Source organism: Delphinapterus leucas, chromosome 15 (assembly GCF_059928025.1).
Source record: "Delphinapterus leucas isolate spDelLeu-1000000601 "Yukka" chromosome 15, BTC_Dleu_Yukka2, whole genome shotgun sequence".
NCBI lineage: Eukaryota > Metazoa > Chordata > Mammalia > Artiodactyla > Monodontidae > Delphinapterus > Delphinapterus leucas.
In genome coordinates this window covers 662,549-681,135 of record NC_143143.1, presented here as the reverse complement: position 1 = coordinate 681,135, position 18,587 = coordinate 662,549, and the positions used below count along the sequence as shown (strand labels likewise).

The window sequence follows — 18,587 nt, the reverse complement described above, 5'->3', positions numbered from 1 at the left end:
ATCGCGTCTCTGGAGAGGGTCTGGCTCGTGGCGAGGGAGAGCCAGGGAGCAGCTGAGCGTTTTCTCCCACTGGCTGGGGTCTTCACCCACGTGCGGCCGCGCCCTCCCTGCCGAGGCTGCGGTCCTGCCTCTCAGTTCCGAGCAGGGCGAGGGGCCAGGCTGCCTGCCCAGTGTCCGGTGACTGGTCCCCCGGCCGAGGTGGTGCGCGGCTGCGGTATCAGAAGTGCCCACAAGGTGTCACTAGAGGGCCTCCCGAGAACTGAGAGCTGGTGGACTAGGTAGGACCTTAGTTCTTGCCGGAAACTGGGCCCAGGATCCTGGGAAGGACAGACACGATCAGCCCGTCAGCCCCAGGTCAGTGTTTGCAGGTCATTCATGTTAAAAGTGATCGGGGGTGTTTTTAAATGTATCTTTAATCCGGCTTCCCCATTCATTCTTGGCAGTAATGCTATGACCAAATCTGAAAGGTAGGTTCTGAAATGAGTTCCTGAAATGTTCGTAGTTTTCCAAGTTTTAAGCTTGAGAATGAGGACCGTGGACATTTACTCACCTTTGCAAATGTTGTGAGACGTGGTGTGTTTGGGGAAGGTGGTGAGAGGGAGACTAGTCTGACTTTTCTACTTGGTCTGGTGTCAACGTTCCCCAGATAAATGTTCATTCGTTTGCTTTATTTCACTGAAAGGCTGTAAGAACAGCAATCAGTTTGCTGTACGAGGTGAGTAGATGCCCTGGAAGAGCCGAGAGGAGAGCGTCGGTGCTGCAGGCGGGGTTAAATGTTGTGTGAAGAGCGTGTTTGCTGTTTGCCTCAGTTTCTTCTCCTTTGATTTCTCCCTCCCTGTCGTTAGGGCGTCTGGGGGCTCCCCTAAAACCCACGTTTGTAGAATTCACACACATCCCTATCTACGTGACGAGCCATTCTTAGAATGCGTTAAAAGCTAAGATCTTCTTGCGACAAATGCTACACAAATTACCTTTACAAATGGTCTTTTTCAAATCCCATGCCGACGGCAGAGCAGCTGGTTACTTTCACATTCTGGAGAGTTCTTTGTCGTTCTGAACTAAACTGAAGCTACTTGTACACTTATGCAGACATTGCCTGGAGAAAGAGCTATTAGCAAGGTCACTGTGCCCATCACGGTCAAGGAGAAGCTTATGGGACCCCAGGGAGAGGGAGAGCCGCCAGGCATTGGCATACGCCGTGCCCAGTTGTAAATCACTTGCTGGGTGGTGATTGGCTGCCGTTAGCTGAGTGTTTGCTTCCTCACGTCCACCTAAGCTGTGCCACCTGCACTGCCCACCACAGACACGGGCCGGGCAGGCAGCCTGCTTCCCAGGAACCAATAGCCTTCATTCCCGCAAATGATAATCAGAAGATAGAATGGGGGGCTTCCCTGGTGGCGCAGTGGTTGAGAATCAGCCTGCCAATGCAGGAGACACGAGTTTGAGCCCTGGTCCCGGAAGTTCCCACGTGCCGCATCTACTGAAGCCCGTGCGTCTAGAGCCCTGCTCCGCAACAAGAGAAGCCACTGCAATGAGAAGCCCGCGCACCACAACAGAGACCCAACACAGCCAAAAATAATAAATAAATAAAAATAAAATAAATTTATTTTAAAAAAAGATAGAATGGAAGAGAAAAATCCAATTTACAATGGCAATAAAGATTAAATACTTAGGGGGCTTCCCTGGTGGCGCAGTGGTTGAGAATCTGCCTGCTAATGCAGGGGACATGGGTTCGAGCCCTGGTCTGGGAGGATCCCACATGCCGCGGAGCAAGTAGGCCCGTGAGCCACAACTACTGAGCCTGCGCGTCTGGAGCCCGTGCTCTGCAACAAGAGAGGCCGCAATAGTGAGAGGCCCGTGCACCGCGATGAAGAGTGGCCCCCGCTTGCCACAACTAGAGAAAGCCCTCACACAGAAACGAAGACCCAACACAGCAAAAATAAATAAATAATTTCATTTCTTAACAAAAAAAAGATTAAATAGTTAGGAATAAACAAGATATATGCAAGACCTAGATGAGATAAAACTTTAAGACACTCATGAAAGACACAAAAGTAGACACAAATCCGTGGAAAAAAAATCCTTGTTCTTAGGAAGAGTCAACCTTATAAGGTGTCTGTTTTGCCTAAATTAATTTTAAGTCTAAGATGATCCCAATAAAAATACCAACAGGCTGTTTTCTGGAACTAGACCAGTCAATACTCAAGTTTACAGGGAAAGTCAACGTGATAGGACAGCAAAGGCAGCCCTGGAAAGGGGGCCGTGAGGGCCCCTGTGGCCTCCGTGATCACGACAGTGTCCTGCTGGTGCAGGAGGCAGGAGGGAGCGCAGAGCCCGGCCAGGTGCGTCAGGACAGAGTGTGTGAGAGGAGGCCTGTCTCAGAGCACTGGGGCCAACATGGATTTTTTCAAAGTTGGTGTTGGTTCAACTGGACAGCCATTTAGAAAAAGGTAAAATTCGACATATACCTTACATCACCCACCAAAAAGGACTCATATCAGAAATCTGAATGTAAAAAATGAAACCAAGCCAGCCCTAGAAGAAAACACGGGTAGTCTCTCCGAACCTGGGTGTGGGAGGGCTTTCTCACTCAGGTTCAGAAGTCAGGTGAGGGGAAGGGAGGCCTTCACGGGATGCAGAATGCTCGCATCAGGAGATGGTGTTTGCAGCGCACATTGCAGATAAAGGTGGATTTCTCTAACACGTAAAGGACTGGAACATTGAGGGGGAAGGATCAGAAGCCAGATAGAACGATGGGTGAAGGACGTGAACTGACCGGAAAGGGTGGATCCTTAAAGGGGTGTCTGACCTCACACGCGTTGGGAGATGTGAACGGAAACCGCACTGGGTTCCTGTTCCTCAGGTTAGATTAGCAAACGTGTGCTCGCTTCGGCAGCACATATACTAAAATTGGAACGATACAGAGAAGATTAGCACGGCCCCTGCGCAAGGATGACACGCAAATTCGTGAAGATTAGCAAACGTGCAAAGCTGAGCGGCTCTGCTGGCCAGGCTGGGAGGCGGCAGGCACTTCCACACCCTGCTGGTGGGGATGCCAGATGGCACAGCCGTTACAGAGGAAAAGTTGGCAAAACCTGGCAAAATGAATGTCTACGTAGTGGTCCCACTTCTAGGAACCCAACCTGGTTTACCACCAGCAATCTTCAGAGGCACGTGCACTGCAGCCTGGTTTACCGTTGCAGAATTGGAGACGATCTCCACGTTTGCCCTCACGTGGACAGTGGTTAAGTGACGGTGGCAGCCCCCCCCCCCGCCCCACAGGGCACTGTGAGGCCGTAGGAGAGGACGGAGAGGATGTTGGTAAACCGACCAAGATTTCCATGATGTACCGTTGGTGTAAAGGAGTGCGTAGCATGCTACTTTTTTGGGCAAGACAGAGGGGATAAATACCCAAATACCTGCTTACTTTTGCCGGGAGAAACACAGGATAAAGCAGAAACGAATGAAACTGGGTACCTGAGTCGGAGGCGGGGGAGGGAACGATACCCTCCGGTGACCTTTTTCTGTATTCAACAAAATCAACAAAGGCGCAGAGGGCCGGAGGCGCCTAGAACTGGAGACAAACAGAAACAGATGAACACAGGTCTCTTTCGCGTGAACAACAAAACCACATTAAGGGAGGAACAAACACTTTTTATTGTAAACACATAAAACTCGCCACTCTAAACACCTTAAAGCGGGTAATTTAGCGCCATTTAGCACATTCACAGTGTTGCAGCGCCACCACCACCATCTGGTTCCAGAACATTCTCAACCCCCAAAGGAGACCTTGTACCCGTTAGCCTTCGCTCCGTTCTCCGCGTCCCCCCTGCCCCCGGCGGCCACCTCCGGTCTCCTTCTCGCCTCTGTGGATTCGCCTGTTCCGGACGCCTCCTAGGGACAGGATCATACTCTGTCTGGTCCTCAGGACTGGCTTTTTTGACGGTGTCACCCGTTCCTGGTTCATCCTCGGGGTGATGCGTAGCAGAAGGTCATGCCTTCCGTGGCCCAGTAACAGCCCGTCGGGTAGATGGGGCACGTTTCGTCCCTCCGTTCACCCGCTGGCGGGCGTCTGTGTGCACTCGCCCCTCCCCACGGGCACCGACGCCCTGAGGCACCACCGATTGGAGCAGGGCGTGGCCCGGAGCTGCTGGCTGGTGGACACAGGGTTGGAGTTGACACTGGTCCCAGTGACCTGACAGGGTCCAGGTGGTAAGTAGGGTCCTGGCCCGAGCCTGTCTCACGGTAGGTCCTGTGGCTGCACAGACCCCCTCGGGTCACCCGTCTCTAAATGCCGGTTGATGGGGGGAGTGCTTGCGTAATAGCCGACAGAAGCTTCCCGTCAGAGCTCCGGTCTGTGGAGCAAAGGCCACATGGCAGCCACTCAGATCTGCCCTCCTGCCGGGCGCATCCATTAGAAGCGGTACCTGGTCCTGGGTGGAGCTGAGAGGTTGGGCCCCTCAGGTACGAGTGATTTCCAGATGGGTCGTGGTGGGTGGCAGTCAGCTCTGTCAGGCGGCTAAGCGGCAGCCCCAAACCACAGCTGCCACGATTATAAGCTGTGCTATGTCTGTCCAGACAGAGCACAGCACTGGGCACCCGGTTTGTCCCTGTCTGCGTTCCCGTGGGAGGGACGGAGCCCATGCTTGTGGGTCGGCTCAGGGCCATGGTAAGTCCCTGCTCCCTGTTGGGTCTAATGGACGGGGCCTCACCTTCCTCTGGTCACTGTGTTGATGGTGTCAGGCTGGGCGGAGCTGGTGGGGCACGAGTGGCGTGAGTTGTGGATGCCCCCTGAGACGTGTGCGTCGGAGCCCCGAGCTTTGCGTCTGCCACATCACTGAGGTTTTAGGGGACTGGTGGTCTGGGGGAGTTAGAACACCCCTACAAGGCCAGGCCCCTGCTACTGCACCTTCCACCCCCTAGCTAGGAAGCCTCTCGATACCCCCATGACCTGCCCACTCTTCTGCAACCTCCTCCCTGTGAGTGGGGCTGGCTGAGGGACTTGCTGCTAATGAACCAAATGCAGCAAAATGATGGGGTGTCCCCTCTGAGGTTAGGTTACGAGACTGTGACTCCATCATCTCTGGGCCCCTCTTGCTCGCTTGCCCCGGGGGAAGTCCATGCCGTTTTCCAAGCCTCCCTGTGGGGAGGCCCACGGGGCAGGCGACTCAGGGAGGCCTCTGGCTGACGGCCAGCGAGGAGGTGACCCTCGGCCCCACGAGCTTCAAGGGGCAAATCCTCCCGGTAGCCAGGTGAGTGAACTTGGAAATGGACTGTCCCCCAGGCCAGCCTGCCCAGGAGGCTATAGGAAAGGATGGAGAGGACGGAAAAATCCCAGTTTTTTCCAATCGCCTCTGCCCACAGACCTGGTGGCCGCCTTGACCCCACCTTTGTGGGAGCCCTTCTGGCCAAGGCACAGAGCTAAGTCGCGCCCGTATGCCTGCCCTGCGGAGACTGTGAGCTAATGAATGTTTGTAGTTTTCAGCTGCTAAATTTTGTGCAATCTTCCGTCACAAAGAAAGAGCCCTGCTGCCCGTGCTTGGCCCCTTCGGGGTGCAGGCGGCATAGGCCACACGCAATATGACCACCGCCCATTTGTGGGCTGGTTCTGAGTGGGGCCCAAAGCAAGAGATCCAGTTTGTAGTACAAGTGGTCCCGCACTTGGGTCACATAACCTGGGAGATCCAATAGTGCTAGAGGCACACGCGGCGAGTGAGACCCTGGCAGGGGGCGGGGTGGTGTCTGGCACAGGCCCCTGGAGTGTGGAGCAAAGCCAGGCCTCTGCTGCAGAGAATCACACGTCAGGCTAAGAAGCTCCAAGGCTTAGTAGAGACCGAGCCCCTGACCAGGGGCGTCATGTTAGCACGTGACTGTGAGGCCCTGGGTCAGATCCATTTTACCTGCTCCACTGGTCAAGGTCGTTCTAAGACTGCATGTCCTCCAAGCGGCATGGACCCTAAGCGATGAGAAGCTCGCCTGAGTTGTTTTTCAGGAACTTGGAGTCAGTTGTGTCTGGTTCCAGCTGAGCTGGTTAAGAATGGATGGGAGGACCACCGACCCTCCAATGGCCATGGTCCTCTCCGTGACCTTTTGACGTCAGAGAGCTGAAAACTCCACCCTCAAGTCCGTGCTCCCATTTTTGAACGTGCAGAGGCCTGTGGCTCAGCTACACCTTTGCGGAACGAGATTATCCCAGGTTTTTCCACTCGCCTCTGCCCACGCTCCCCGCCCTTACCAGGCCTCAGACCGCCCTGCTTCTTTATCCCATAAATACCCTGAGCCCCTTGCCTTCGGGGAGGTGGAGCTGAGGCTTGTTCTCCCATCTCCTTGCTTGGCTGATTTCCTGCAAACCGCAGCATCTCAGCGTTTTGGCTTTGGGCAAAATGAACCTGGTCCAGTAGTAACTAGGGCGGTCTGCCTTCGGATCCATGAAGCCACGTTGGGTGGGTGTGTCAGCAATCCAGTGCATGCTGACAGTGGTGGTTTTTCTTGGTTTTCTATCACATTGTCTCCTTGTGTACATAGCTATTTTCTACTGAGCATGGGTCATGCTACATGAGCAATTATAATTTGGGGTATAGGACATTATGGTCTTCTACAAAGACTTTAACTTTTCTTCTTTCAGCAGGCTAGAGGCACCGACTGTAAACCCTGAATCACTTAAATACAGTTTCAGAAATTGAAATGAATTCAGAATGGATTTTATGAAGTTCCTGCAAGGGCTGGTCTCTGTCCATATTCACACGGATATTGTAGCCTTTCAGGGTTTCGACCCAAAGATGGGACACTTACAAGAACCCTCCCCCTTGGCAGCCCTAAGCCCGCAAAGCTGACCAAATTTTGTTCAGGTTCTCAGCCTTTCAGCTGTTTCTTCCGAATTGACTGACCCTTGAGGGAAGAACGGCCCCAACTGGAAGGCTCACTTCTCTGGGCTCCTCTTTCTTCCCGTGTTATTGGCCCCATAATATTTCACTGTCAAATTAGCACTCTGATGTCATCAATATATATGTATTTGTTACATAGGTTTGTTTTTTTTTTTTGCGGTACGCGGGCCTCTCACTGTTCTGTCCTCTTCCGTCGCGGAGCACAGGCTCCGGACGTGCAGGCTCAGTGGCCATGGCTCACGGGCCCAGACGCTCCGCGGCATGAGGGATCCTCCCGGACCAGGGCACGAACCCATGTCCCCTGCATCGGCAGGCGGACTCTCAACCACTGCGCCACCAGGGAAGCCCTGTTACGTAGAGTTTTGAACATTTTTTAAGCTGTTCTCAATGGAAGGCTGATCTGAGTCACCTCTCCCTTTTACTGAACCAAACTTGGGTCCTCTTGCCCCGGGGCGGGGGGCAGCAAAGCCAGGCTACTGACACTGGGCTGTGGCGAAGGAAGATGCAGGACTTGTTGCAGGCACCAAGCAAGGGGGCATGGCAGCTAGTGTTTAAAAGACCTGAGTTCTCCAAATTCTTTCAGGGAAAGGTGTTTTTTTTTTTTAACATCTTTATTGGCGTATAATTGCTTTACAATGGTGTGTTAGTTTCTGCTTTATAACAAAATGAATCAGTTATACATATACATATGTTCCCATATCTCTTCCCTCTTGCGTCTCCCTCCCTCCCTCCCTCCCACCCTCCCTATCCCACCCCTCTAGGTGGTCACAAAGCACCGAGCTGATCTCCCTGTGCTGTGCGGCTGCTTCCCACTAGCTATCTATTTTATGTTTGGTAGTGTATATATGTTCATGCCACTCTCTCACTTCGTCCCAGCTTACCCTTCCCCCTCCCCATATCCTCAAGTCCATTCTGTAGTAGGTCTGTGTCTTTATTCCCATCCTGCCCCTAGGTTCTTCCTGACTTTTTTTTCCCCTTAGATTCCATATATATGTGTCAGCATACGGTATTTGTTCTTCTCTTTCTGACTTACTTCACTCTGTATGACAGACTCTAGGCCCATCCACCTCACTACAAATCAGGGAAAGGTTTTTAAAAACAGGGTGAGGGAGAGGGTTGTGGGGTGCATGACCAGCTCGTGGACATTCTTCTGATTGGTTGGTGGTGAGGTCATCGGGAGGCAACATCATCAGCCTTCTGGTTCCAGCCGGTCTGGGCTCTACGTGCTCGCGGGCAGCGTGCACTCACCTCCTTCCACCTGCTGGGGTTTCAGTATCGGCAAAACAGCTCAAAGGACGTGGCTCAGAACATTATCCATAGCCCTTGAGGAGGAACCAAAGGTCCTTGACTTTAATGGCTAAACTATTATTATTTTGTCTTGCTTGACTGTTTTCCTTTCTGCCTTTTCTCACCTCTCAGATTAAACTTATTCTTCGACTAAAGCTTTTCTACAGACAAGAGGCAGGCAGAGGACATTGGGTGAGTGGGGTCTGTTCCCTTCCAGGAAGGCTCCATAGAGTTCTGCTTGGTTACATCCGTACATTACCAGAGCTAAAAATAAAAGCAAAAGTAAACAATACAAGGTAAACATTTATATTTTTATATTCTATATTAGTTAAGCTTAGGTATGGATGAGAACTTTCTATTTCAGTGGTCATGAAGCCAGATGGAGCAGTTTGAAAACGGAATGGTTTTTCCTGGAGTTGGTAAAGTTGGACATGCTTACACCTGTGGCCCAGTCTCCGTATGTGCCTTTCAGAGACTCTCACGTATGTGCACAAGAGAAAAGCAGGGTGTCTGTTACTCGATTAGAAACAAGTTAGTTGTCCGTAGAGAGTGGAACTAGAGAATCCTGGCTTGCTGTCGTATCTCCCACCCCCAGAACCTCCCCTTGATGGCACAACCCCGTCCAGCTGTCCCCAGATTAAAAGTCCGCCGCACCGGCTCTCCCTTCTCTCCCGTTTTCGGTGTCGAGACTATAAAATATTTCTAAGAACCGAACAACGATTTAACTCGTGGTTACTTTCACCGGCGTGGCGTAGCCTCCGACCCCAGACACCCTCCGCGGTTGGGCCCGCGTCTGCCTTCATCCCCTCCCCAGGTGACCTAACCTGGGTTTACAGGTGTCTGCAGACACACCGCTGCATTGGCAAACTTGCGCGCAGGTGTAACGCTGGCCACCTCGCAACACTGCGCCCACTTTTTAAGTGACAGCAGTTATAATCTACATCCTGTTTGAGACCAATCCCCGTGGACGGACAGGCGTCGTCCGCTTTGAGTCCCGGGAACCTTGGGGAAAAACCCGCTCAGCCCGCGACCGGAGGGTTGCCTGGCAACCGGCGGCTCCCGGCGGTTCCCGGCGGCTCCCGGCGGCGCCCAGGGGCGCCCAGCGATGACGCCACAGGCCCGCGCCCGGCCCCGCCTCACCCTCCTCGTGGCTGCCGCTCGCCATTGGTCGGCGGGGAGACGGAGGCGGGCCCCGGCCAATAGGCGGTGCCGCTCCGGTGGGCGGGACCGCGTTACCTGGGCGCCGCGTCTGCCGGAAGCCGGCGTCGGCAGCCACGCGCAGGTAGGCGAGGGCGGCGGGTCGGCGGTGCCCTGCTTGGGTACGAGGCCTGCCGGGCAACCGGGGGCGCGCGGGGGGCTTGGCTGTTCTCCCGTCGGCGGCCTGAGGAGGACGCAGGGCCCCGAGCGCCGGCCGCGCCGGAACTCCCCACAGCCCCATGGGTGCCTCCCGCGTGTCCGCGCGACCGGCAGCCCCGAGCCAGTGAGCTCGCCTGGGGTTGGGGGGAGTGGTGCTGATGAGGAAAGGAGACGTTGCTCAGCGTGGCGGAGGGAAGTGAAGCGGGGCGGGGCTCCGGCCGGGGGAGGGGAGGAGAGCCCTGGGGGAGGGTCCCAGAACTGGTGGGACCTAACCCGGCTTAGGTGTTTCACAAGCCCTTCAGGATGCTGAGTCGGAAAATGGCCTGGAGGGGCTAGGGGCGGGGCAGAGGCCAGAGACCAGTTGGAGACTTTCGAATGATCCAGGTATGAGACGTGGTTGGACCAGGATGCTCGCGGTAGGGGCAGTGAAGGTCCACGTCTGGATGTACTTTGGGGGTGGGGCCACCGGGGTTTACTGTGGGATGGACGGGTGTTTGAGAAAGAGGAGTTGTGGGTGACACTACGGTTTTTAACTTGAGCTGAAATACGCATTTCACCAGCTGGTCTTTTATTGAGGGGACAGACCCTGCAGGAAGATCAGGTTTGTGGAGGATGATGGGGAGTGTGGACTTGACACGTTTTAGTTTGAGACGATGTGTGTGTAGGTGATACACATGAGTTGACAGTGTAGTTGTGCAGTTCAGGGAGAAATGGGGACGTCATCAGCCTCTGGTTGGTGTTTAAAGCCACACGACTAGGTGAGATCTTGGGGGGGTGCTGAGCTCAGGGCCCTTCTGTGTCCAGGGGGCGGGGAGGTGAAGAGGTGGGAGGAAAGCGGGAGAGCGTGGTGTGTCTGGGAAGCGGAGCGGAAAGGGCAGAGCCAAGAGGAGGGACCAGCTGTGGCAGATGCGGCTGGGAGGTCAGTTATGTCCAGTCAGTGATGAACAGAGACGAGCAGAGCCGGACTGGAGGTGGTGTTAGTGGTGAGGTCGCATTTTAATCAGGGGTAACTACTGCAGCAGGGGCCTTGGACTTGTGCAGGGGAGAGGGCGTTTTAAAGGGAGGGTGAGGGAGTGGCAGGGGGCGGGGGTGGCACTCTGTAGAGTTGGGAACTGGATAATTACAGTGAGCAGAAGGGGGTCGGTGGTGTGAAACCCTTCGGGGCTTGCTGACCTGGGGGGGCGGTGCTTCGGGAAGTTAGGCTCCTGCCCTCCCACAGGGGTGGGGCTGAGGATGGGGCTCTGTCTTCAGGTGTTGGCTGGATCCTCTTGGTAGCCTTGAGTTTTCTCAGGCAGGAGCTTTTTAGGGGGGCTAGAGTCACTGTAAAGATGTGGCCTTGAGCCGCTAGAAACTTTTCAAGTCTGTACAGGCCCAGGTTGAGGCCTGTTGAAGGAGGGCTTAGAGGGCCTCCGGCCAGGCTGTGATCAGAAAGTCTGGCGTTAGCAGACGGGTGTCCTTGGTGGTCGTTGGTGGCCTCAGTAAGAACCATCTGGCCAAGTCAGATGGCAGCCTAATGGGAGAGTGGCTGGAAAGGAGGTAGGGACCGTGCCAGTGGACAGCTCCTGAGGGTTTTCGTGCAGAAAGCACCAGAAACGGGGTGGAGAGCACGTGGAATCAGGGTTTTTAGGTGTGGGACCTTGTAGTTGACTCTGTAGAAGGACAGCTGATGGGGAAGGGGAATTGCTTAGAGCCATGCGTGCCCCTGGGACCAGAGCGCGGCAGAGGCTCGGCCCTGCTCGGAGCAGGCACGGTTTTGCAGTGTCACACGAGGGAACGGTGGGAGGGTCTGAGGGCAGCTTCTGGAAGCTCAGTGATCAGGAATGAACGGAGGAGACGAGGATGTGTTGGAGGTCTGAGAGCTTGAGAGGCAAGAGGAAGAGCTGGTCGTCTGGGTGAGTGGCCGAGTCGGGCCGCGGGGCTTGTTGGGCACCCCTCGAGGCTGGGGCTGTGCCATGTACAGTGAGACCAACTGCGTGGCCCTGGGGACTTCCCGGCCAGGCAGGAACCAGAGCTAGAGTTGGGGCTTTGCTAGGAGAGGGGCTGAGAGTGTTTGTAAAGGCACGATTGTAATGATGGGCCGTGGAAATGAAGTTGTGGGAACAGGAACATGAGAGGTGAGGGGCATTGAAATGTGTAGGGTCAGTGGACTGCGGGTCTTGGTGAGGCTGGAGGATCGCTGAGGCCCAGGGCACCGAGGGGGGCCAGCTGGCAAGATGGGAGGTGGGCTCAGTGGGTGGGATGCTTGGTGTTACGGGGTTTAGGCCACAGGAGGGAGGGTGTGGGGTCAGGTAGCAGAAGAGCAGAAGCTGGAGGCCGTTCATCCGAGTGGGAACTTTGAATAGTCCTGGGTCAGGGTGGACAGGAGCATGACCGTGTCCTGGGCGCCCGAGCTGGGGCTCCAGGCACTGATTCCTGTGGATTCCTTCAGGGGGCCTTCCCTGGACCTGCCGGCTCACATCAGAGGTGACTTAGATGCACCGGGTGAGAGGGGATGTTAGGGGCTACGAGTGATACTTTCAGATTTTAAAAAAGATGTTTTCCCTGAGGCTGATTTATGTTTTAGGTCCTGTGGAGCCCGGGCAGTCTCAGCCTGTGGGTGCTCGCTTGTCCTAATCAGTGACTCCAGCCCAGCCCAGCGCTTTGCTGTCTTCCTCCTGTTGGTCTGACCTGGGCTAGCAGCTTTCTGCTGGTGAGGTTATTTTGCTTCACTGAACACTTCTGAGCTGATATCTTAAAATGGCTTTTCTTTCTTTTTTTTTTTTGGCTGTGCCACATGGCTTGCGGGATCTTAGTTCCCTGACCAGGGATTGAACCTGCGCTCTTGGCAGTAAGAGCGTGGAGTCCTAACCACTGGACCACCAAGGAATTCCCCAAAATGTCTTTTCTTTTATTGTAGAAATTGCTGGAAAGTATAAAGGAAGAAAAGAGCACTTATAATTCTACCCCCTAAAATGTTGATGTTTAATGTATTACCTTCTAGTTTTCTCCTTTGTGCATATCTGCATATAATTGTTCTTGAAGACGAGGGTCGTGTTGCACGTACACAGGTTTATAGTCCATCCTTCCACTTTACGTTGCGTCGTGAGCACCCACTCGAGTGATGGAACAGTTGAGATCACAGTTGTTGATGGGTGTATGGGCCCGTCCCCCGGCACGAAGGAGTCAGCTGTTCCTCAGCCTGCTGCTGGGCAATTACAGTGTTTTCCACTTTTTAATATTAGAGGTAGTATCATCCTTTATATCATGTCATTATCATCCTTACATAAATCTCTGTCTGTGATTATTTCATTAGGGTGAGTTCCTTGACATGGAACCACTGGGCCAAAGCACTTGATTAAATGTTATCAAATTACCATGAGAACGGCTGTACCGATTTATTCTCCATCAGCAGGGCATGATCATGTCCTTTTCATCATCCTCTGGCTAACGCTGAATAATGTAATTTTAAAAAATCTGTGTAAAAGACATTGGATCTGTCAAATTAACTAAGTGATGTGTGCATATGGCTAAGAAACTCAGTGGTCCTGGAACTTACCACAAACCAGCAGGCAGACTGCTCCTCAGAGGCGAGCACAGTTTCATCTTTCCACTGTTCCTACTGGAATTACTTCCATATTCCTGAATAATAGGCAAATTGGGTGACTTTTTTTGATTTACCAGTTTTAGGCCCAATCTGTTGATTTGCCCTGAGACGTGTGCCTCCGTGACCTCACCTGTGTGCCTGCCTCGTCAGTCACAAGAAGTACACGAGCTAACACGTGGAAAGCACCAGGAACAGGGCCTGGCACACGGGAAGCGAGATCTCAGTCAAGGCCAGTTTTAGTGATGGTTATGATGCCGACCAGCTCTAATTCCTGCCCCCCAGGTCTTCCTGACCACCAGGTACAGGGAAATCTTAAGTTGGTATTGCTCATAGAAGTTAACCTGAGTCACTGGGATTTTTGCAGAAAGGCCGGTAAGGAAAGAAAACACAATAAAGGTCTCGATGCTGTGACACAGCAACGCCAGGCCACCCATGACGGCCAGTGGACAGAGTGAGGGCGGGGAGGTCCCAACAGGCCGGGGGACGCAAGGAACGCCTTTGACGGCATATGTACATTTGCTGAAACGGTGGTGGTAGGAAACCGTATTTTTCCCTGTTTATTTTTACAAACAGTATTGGGGCGTTACGTGTTTTCATTTACAGCAAATAATTTGGGATTAGAGGTTTTTTTTTTTTTTTTTTTTTTTTAGTGGTACGCGGGCCTCTCACTGTTGTGGCCTCTCCCGTTGCGGAGCACAGGCTCCGGACGCGCAGGCTCAGCGGCCATGGCTCACGGGCCCAGCCGCTCCGTGGCATGTGGGATCTTCCCGGACCGGGGCACGAACCCGCGTCCCCTACATCGGCAGGCGGACTCTCAACCACTGTGCCACTAAGGAAGCCCTAGAGGGGTTTTTTAAAAGTATATTCACAGGGTGTGCAACCATTACCACAAGCTGATTTTAGAACATGTTTCTTTTCCCAGAAGAAACCTGGTACCAACCAGTCACTGCCACCCCTCCCCTTGCCCAGCCCTAAGCAGACACGAATCTGCTTCTGCCTCTGTAATTTGCTTATTCTGAACGTTTCATATAAATGGAATCATACGTCTGTAATATTTTGTGACTGGCTTCTCTCTCTTAGCATGTTTTCAAAACGGTTCATCCATGTTGTAGCCGGTGTCAGTGCTTCCTTCCTTTTTGGCTGAATAATCTGTTGTGTGGATAGAATTCAGCTGTTTATCAGTTGATAGACATTTAGGTTGTTTCCCCCTTGTGGATATTATGACTTACACTGCTGGGAACAGCCAAGTTCAGAGCTTATGTGGGTCTGTTCATTTCACTGATTATTTACATCTATAGGTAGTACTGCGTCACATAACTGTTCGACTTCTTTTTTTAAAAAATATTTATTTATTTATTTGGTTGTGCTGGGTCTTAGTTGTGGCAGGTGGGCTCCTTAGTTGTGGCATGCAAACTCTTAGTTGCATCACGCACGTGGGATCTAGTTCTCTGACCACGGATTGAACCCAGGCCCCCTGCATTGGGAGCGTGGAATGTTATCCACGGCGCCACCAGGGAAGTCCCAACTGTTTGACCTTTTGAGGAACTGCCAGACTGTTCTGCAAAGTGGCCACACCATATTCTGTCCCGCCCGCAGTGATGAGCGCTCCAATTCCTCCACATTTTCACCAACGTTCCCTATTATGTGTCTGATTTCAGCCATCCTCGTGTGTGTGAAGTGTGTCATTTGACTTGCGTTTCCCTAATGAGGACCAATGTTGAGCTCCTTCATGGCTTCCTGGCCATTTGTATCTCTTCTTTGCGGAATTGTCTGTTCAAGTCCTTTGTCCATTTTTTGTAAATTTTTTATTTATTTTTAAAGATTTTTTTATTTTTATTTATTTTTGGCTGTGTCGGGTCTTTAGTCGTGGCACATGGGATCTTCCTTGAGGCATGCGGGATCTTTTCTTGCAGCATGTGGGCTCTTCACTGCGGTGCATGGGCTTCTCTCTAGTTGTGGTGCTCTGGCTTCTCTCTAGTTGTGGCATGCGGGTTTCCTCTCTCTAGTTGTGGCGCGCAGGCTCTAGGGCGCGTGGGCTCTGTAGCTGTGGCACACGGGTTCCAGAGCGCCTGGGCTCTGTACTTTGCGGCACGCAGGCTCTCTAGTTGGGGCACGGGAGCTCAGTAGTTGTGGCATGCGGGCTTAGTTGCCCCACAGCATGTGGGATCTTAGTTCCCTGACCAGGGCTTGAACCCACGTCTCCTGTGTCGTAAGGCAGATTCTTTGCCACTGGACCACCAGGGAAGTCCCTGTCCATTTTTAAAGTGAGTTGTTGGCCTTTTTTGTTGAGTTATGGGTTCCTCATACATTCTAGATACAAGTCTCATGTCAGATATGACTTGCAAACATTTTCTCCACTCCTGTTGATTGTCTTTTTACTTTCTTGCTGGCATCATTTATAGCACAAAATTTTCAATTTTCATAAATCCAATTTATCTTTTTTTCTTCTCCTTATGTTTTTGGTGTCGTAATGAAGAAACTGTTGCCTAATCCAAGGTCATAAAGATTTACTCCTATGTTTTCTAAGAGTTTTATAGCTTTAGCTCTACATTTAGGTTTTTGCTCCATTTTGAATAATTCTTCTATGTAGTGTGAGGTAGGGGTCCAGTTTCATTCTTCTGCATGTGGATATCCAATTGTCCCAGCACCACCTGTTAAAGACTGTTCTTCCCCATTGAATTGTTGTGGCCCCCTTGTTGAAGACCAGCTGACTGTAAATGTAAGGAAATGTCTTTCCTGCAACAAACACTCCTTGTCTCACAGGTATGAATCACCGTCTCTTGGGACTGAAAAAGAAAGCTTTTTTTTTTTTTTTTTTTTTTGGTACGTGGGCCTCTCACTGTTGTGGCCTCTCCCGTTGCAGGGCACAGGCTCCAGATGCGCAGGCTCAGCGGCCATGGCTCTCGGGCCCAGCCGTTCCGCGGCATGTGGGATCTTCCCGGACCAGGGCACGAACCCGTGTCCCCTGCATCAGTAGGCGGACTGTCAACCACTGCGCCACCAGGGAAGCCCAAAAGCTTTTTATAATATGGAAAAGTCTCTCCCCCCTTTTTAGCAAATAGACTTAGTGATTAAACTTTATTTATTTATTTATTTATGGCTGCGTTGGGTCTTCGTTGCTGCGCGCGGGCTTTCTCTAGTTGCGGCGAGTGGGGGCTACTCTTCGTTGTGGTGCATGGGCTTCCCACTGCGGTGGCTTCTCTTGCTGTGGAGCACGGGCTCTAGTTGCGCGGGCTTCAGTAGTTGTGGCACACGGGCTCAGTAGTTGTGGCTCGCGGTTCTAGAGCGCAGGCTCAGTAGTTGTGGTGCACGGGCTTAGTTGCTCCACGGCATGTGGGATCTTCCCAGACCAGGGCTCGAACCCATGTCCCCTGCATTGGCGGGTGGATTCTTAAGCACTGCGCCACCAGGGAAGCCCCCTGATTAAACTTTTTAACGATAACTCTCAGAATGAATGTAGATTTAACTTTTATGGTAACCGGTGTGTAAATATTTGCTAAGCTTTTCTTACTGTCCAGCAAGGTAATTGGCTGGCAGAGCCCTTTGTCTTTTCAAAACCCTGTGTCAACAGTCTAATTCTTTCAAGATTTCTTATTACACTGCTAATTGAAGCTTGCAGCCTCTGGCTTGGGATACTTTCTTAAGATAAGGCTTAATTAAAGACCTTGGCGCCTGGCAGTTTTCTGATTGCTCAGTAGTGATATTCCTTCGGTGTTCTGTAATCAGTCATGGCCCCAAAGCGGGCAGAGGGGCCCTTCACCCTGGCTCCATGTCCTTTCCGCCGTGGCCCTGTGATTGTCTGGCTTGGTTTGTGGTGCAGCTTGATACGCTGGTTCACCTTACACGTTCCTTGCTCCAGACGGGAATCTTAAGGCAGTCTGGCTCTTTTTTATAGAGAATGGTATTTAGAACTCAAATCTGGGTTCTGGGCCCTTTCCGCTATGATCACCCTTTTCATAATCACCGTTTCCCATAGCCCTTTCCTTCATTCCTTTTTTTTTTTGCCTAGCATCATTCTCATTTCCTGACATGTTTGTCTCCCCCATCAGAATGCGAGCTGCGTGTGGGTGGGCACTCTGGACCGCGTGGTCCAGCCTGGAGCCGCTCCTGCATGTGGCCAGCACTCTGCGGTGGAGACGGTGACCGACAAGTGAGGAAGTGCAGGGGCCTGTGGGGTGGGGCTGCTGGTGACTTGAGCGCGCTTCCCCTCCCCCCCATGTTGATGTCATTTGTCCGTCTGTCCCTGTGGAAAGTTTTGCTTTGGGGGAAGTTAAGGTCTCATTAAGTGGTTCAGTGAGACTGATGCCTGGGTGAGAGACCTGAGGGCAGGCAGCTCTGCTCCGGACGCCCCTCCTCCACATGCAGACCTTGCTCCCCTGGACGCTACCTGGCCCAGGGCCTCCTCCAGTTCTTCACACGCTGCCTCCTCTGTCTGCCTCTGGCCACTCAGAGGCCCCTGAGCCGCCCTTCCCGTGGCTGCCAGCCTCCGGGGCGCCTGCTCACTCAACCCGGTTCTACTTTCTCGACAGTGTTTATCTCTGTGTGAAAGCACTGGCTCGTTCACTTAAATAGGTCTGGATCTCACACCAGAAGGAGGCTTCTCGAGATCAAGGCTCTTCCTTCCCTTGCTGTTTGCTCTGTGTTCAGCGTGCAGCAGTGCCTGGCACAGAACTGGCTCTCGATAAACACTTGTGGAGTGAATGAGTTGCATTTTCGAGCATTTGTGGATGGAGTCCAAAATGAATTCTGGTGTCAGAGGAAGAAGGTATTGGGTTTGTGTGTCCATTCCCGTGCAGGCAGCCTGGGACAGCGTGTCCGAAGTGACATGAGCGTGAATATTGTGGGTGTGTGTAACATACATGTTACATGCTTGTGTCTGTGTGATACATACAATACACATGCATGCAGATGAAGCCAGTGGAGTGACTTCAGGATAGATTAAACGAAATACATGCTTGTAATTTGTTAGAATAAAAGCTGATACTAGCAGCCCTTGTAGATAGAGTTTTAAAGGACTAGTATTAAAAAAATGAGACTGAGCTGTGGGTGTGGGGGAGTCCCTCGCAGTCCCGTCCCGAGACAGAAAGGGAGAGCTTTGGCTTATGTCCTTCAGACATTTGCCTGTAAGTACGTGCATAGCTTTCTCTGCTGTTATTTTCTTAAACAAATAGAAAAGTGTGACACTACTCGTCGTGTTCCGTTCCATCCTGTACATGTAGCGCTGTCTCATTGATTTCAGTTATTGCGTGATATTCCTTTTCCAGGTTTCTGCTGACTTACCCCCTGCTTGATTGACGTGTGACGAGAAGCGTGCCCGCACGTGTGTGTGTGTGTGTGTGTGTGTGTGTGGCTTGTACGAGCTGGCCATGGCCTCTGTGCCAAAGTGCCTTCTACCCTGCACCTCGGGGTGCTCATGCTGTAGCTGCTGGGACTCCGAAACTTTCCTGTGTTTTCAGCTCCTTTTGGGCTCCATCCAA

General features: G+C 52.4%; 1 protein-coding gene and 1 non-coding gene across 4 annotated transcripts in view; both read left to right on the top strand.

Moving 5' to 3' along the window:
- The first annotated feature begins 2,880 nt into the window (after positions 1 to 2,880).
- Positions 2,881 to 2,987, top strand: LOC115802261 (U6 spliceosomal RNA). Its single transcript, XR_004022692.1, has one exon. It is a non-coding gene; the product is annotated as a U6 spliceosomal RNA (small nuclear RNA).
- A 5,211-nt stretch (positions 2,988 to 8,198) lies between these two features.
- CHLSN (cholesin) overlaps positions 8,199 to 18,587 on the top strand; it is a 98,883-nt gene continuing 88,494 nt past the window's right edge. The window contains exon 1 of one of the 3 annotated variants that reach the window (XM_089895491.1): positions 8,199 to 9,453. In XM_089895491.1, coding sequence (XP_089751617.1) covers positions 9,277 to 9,453 — 177 coding nt within the window. In that variant the 5' untranslated portion in view covers positions 8,199 to 9,276. The other 2 variants (XM_089895493.1, XM_089895494.1) reach the window with 2 other exon arrangements.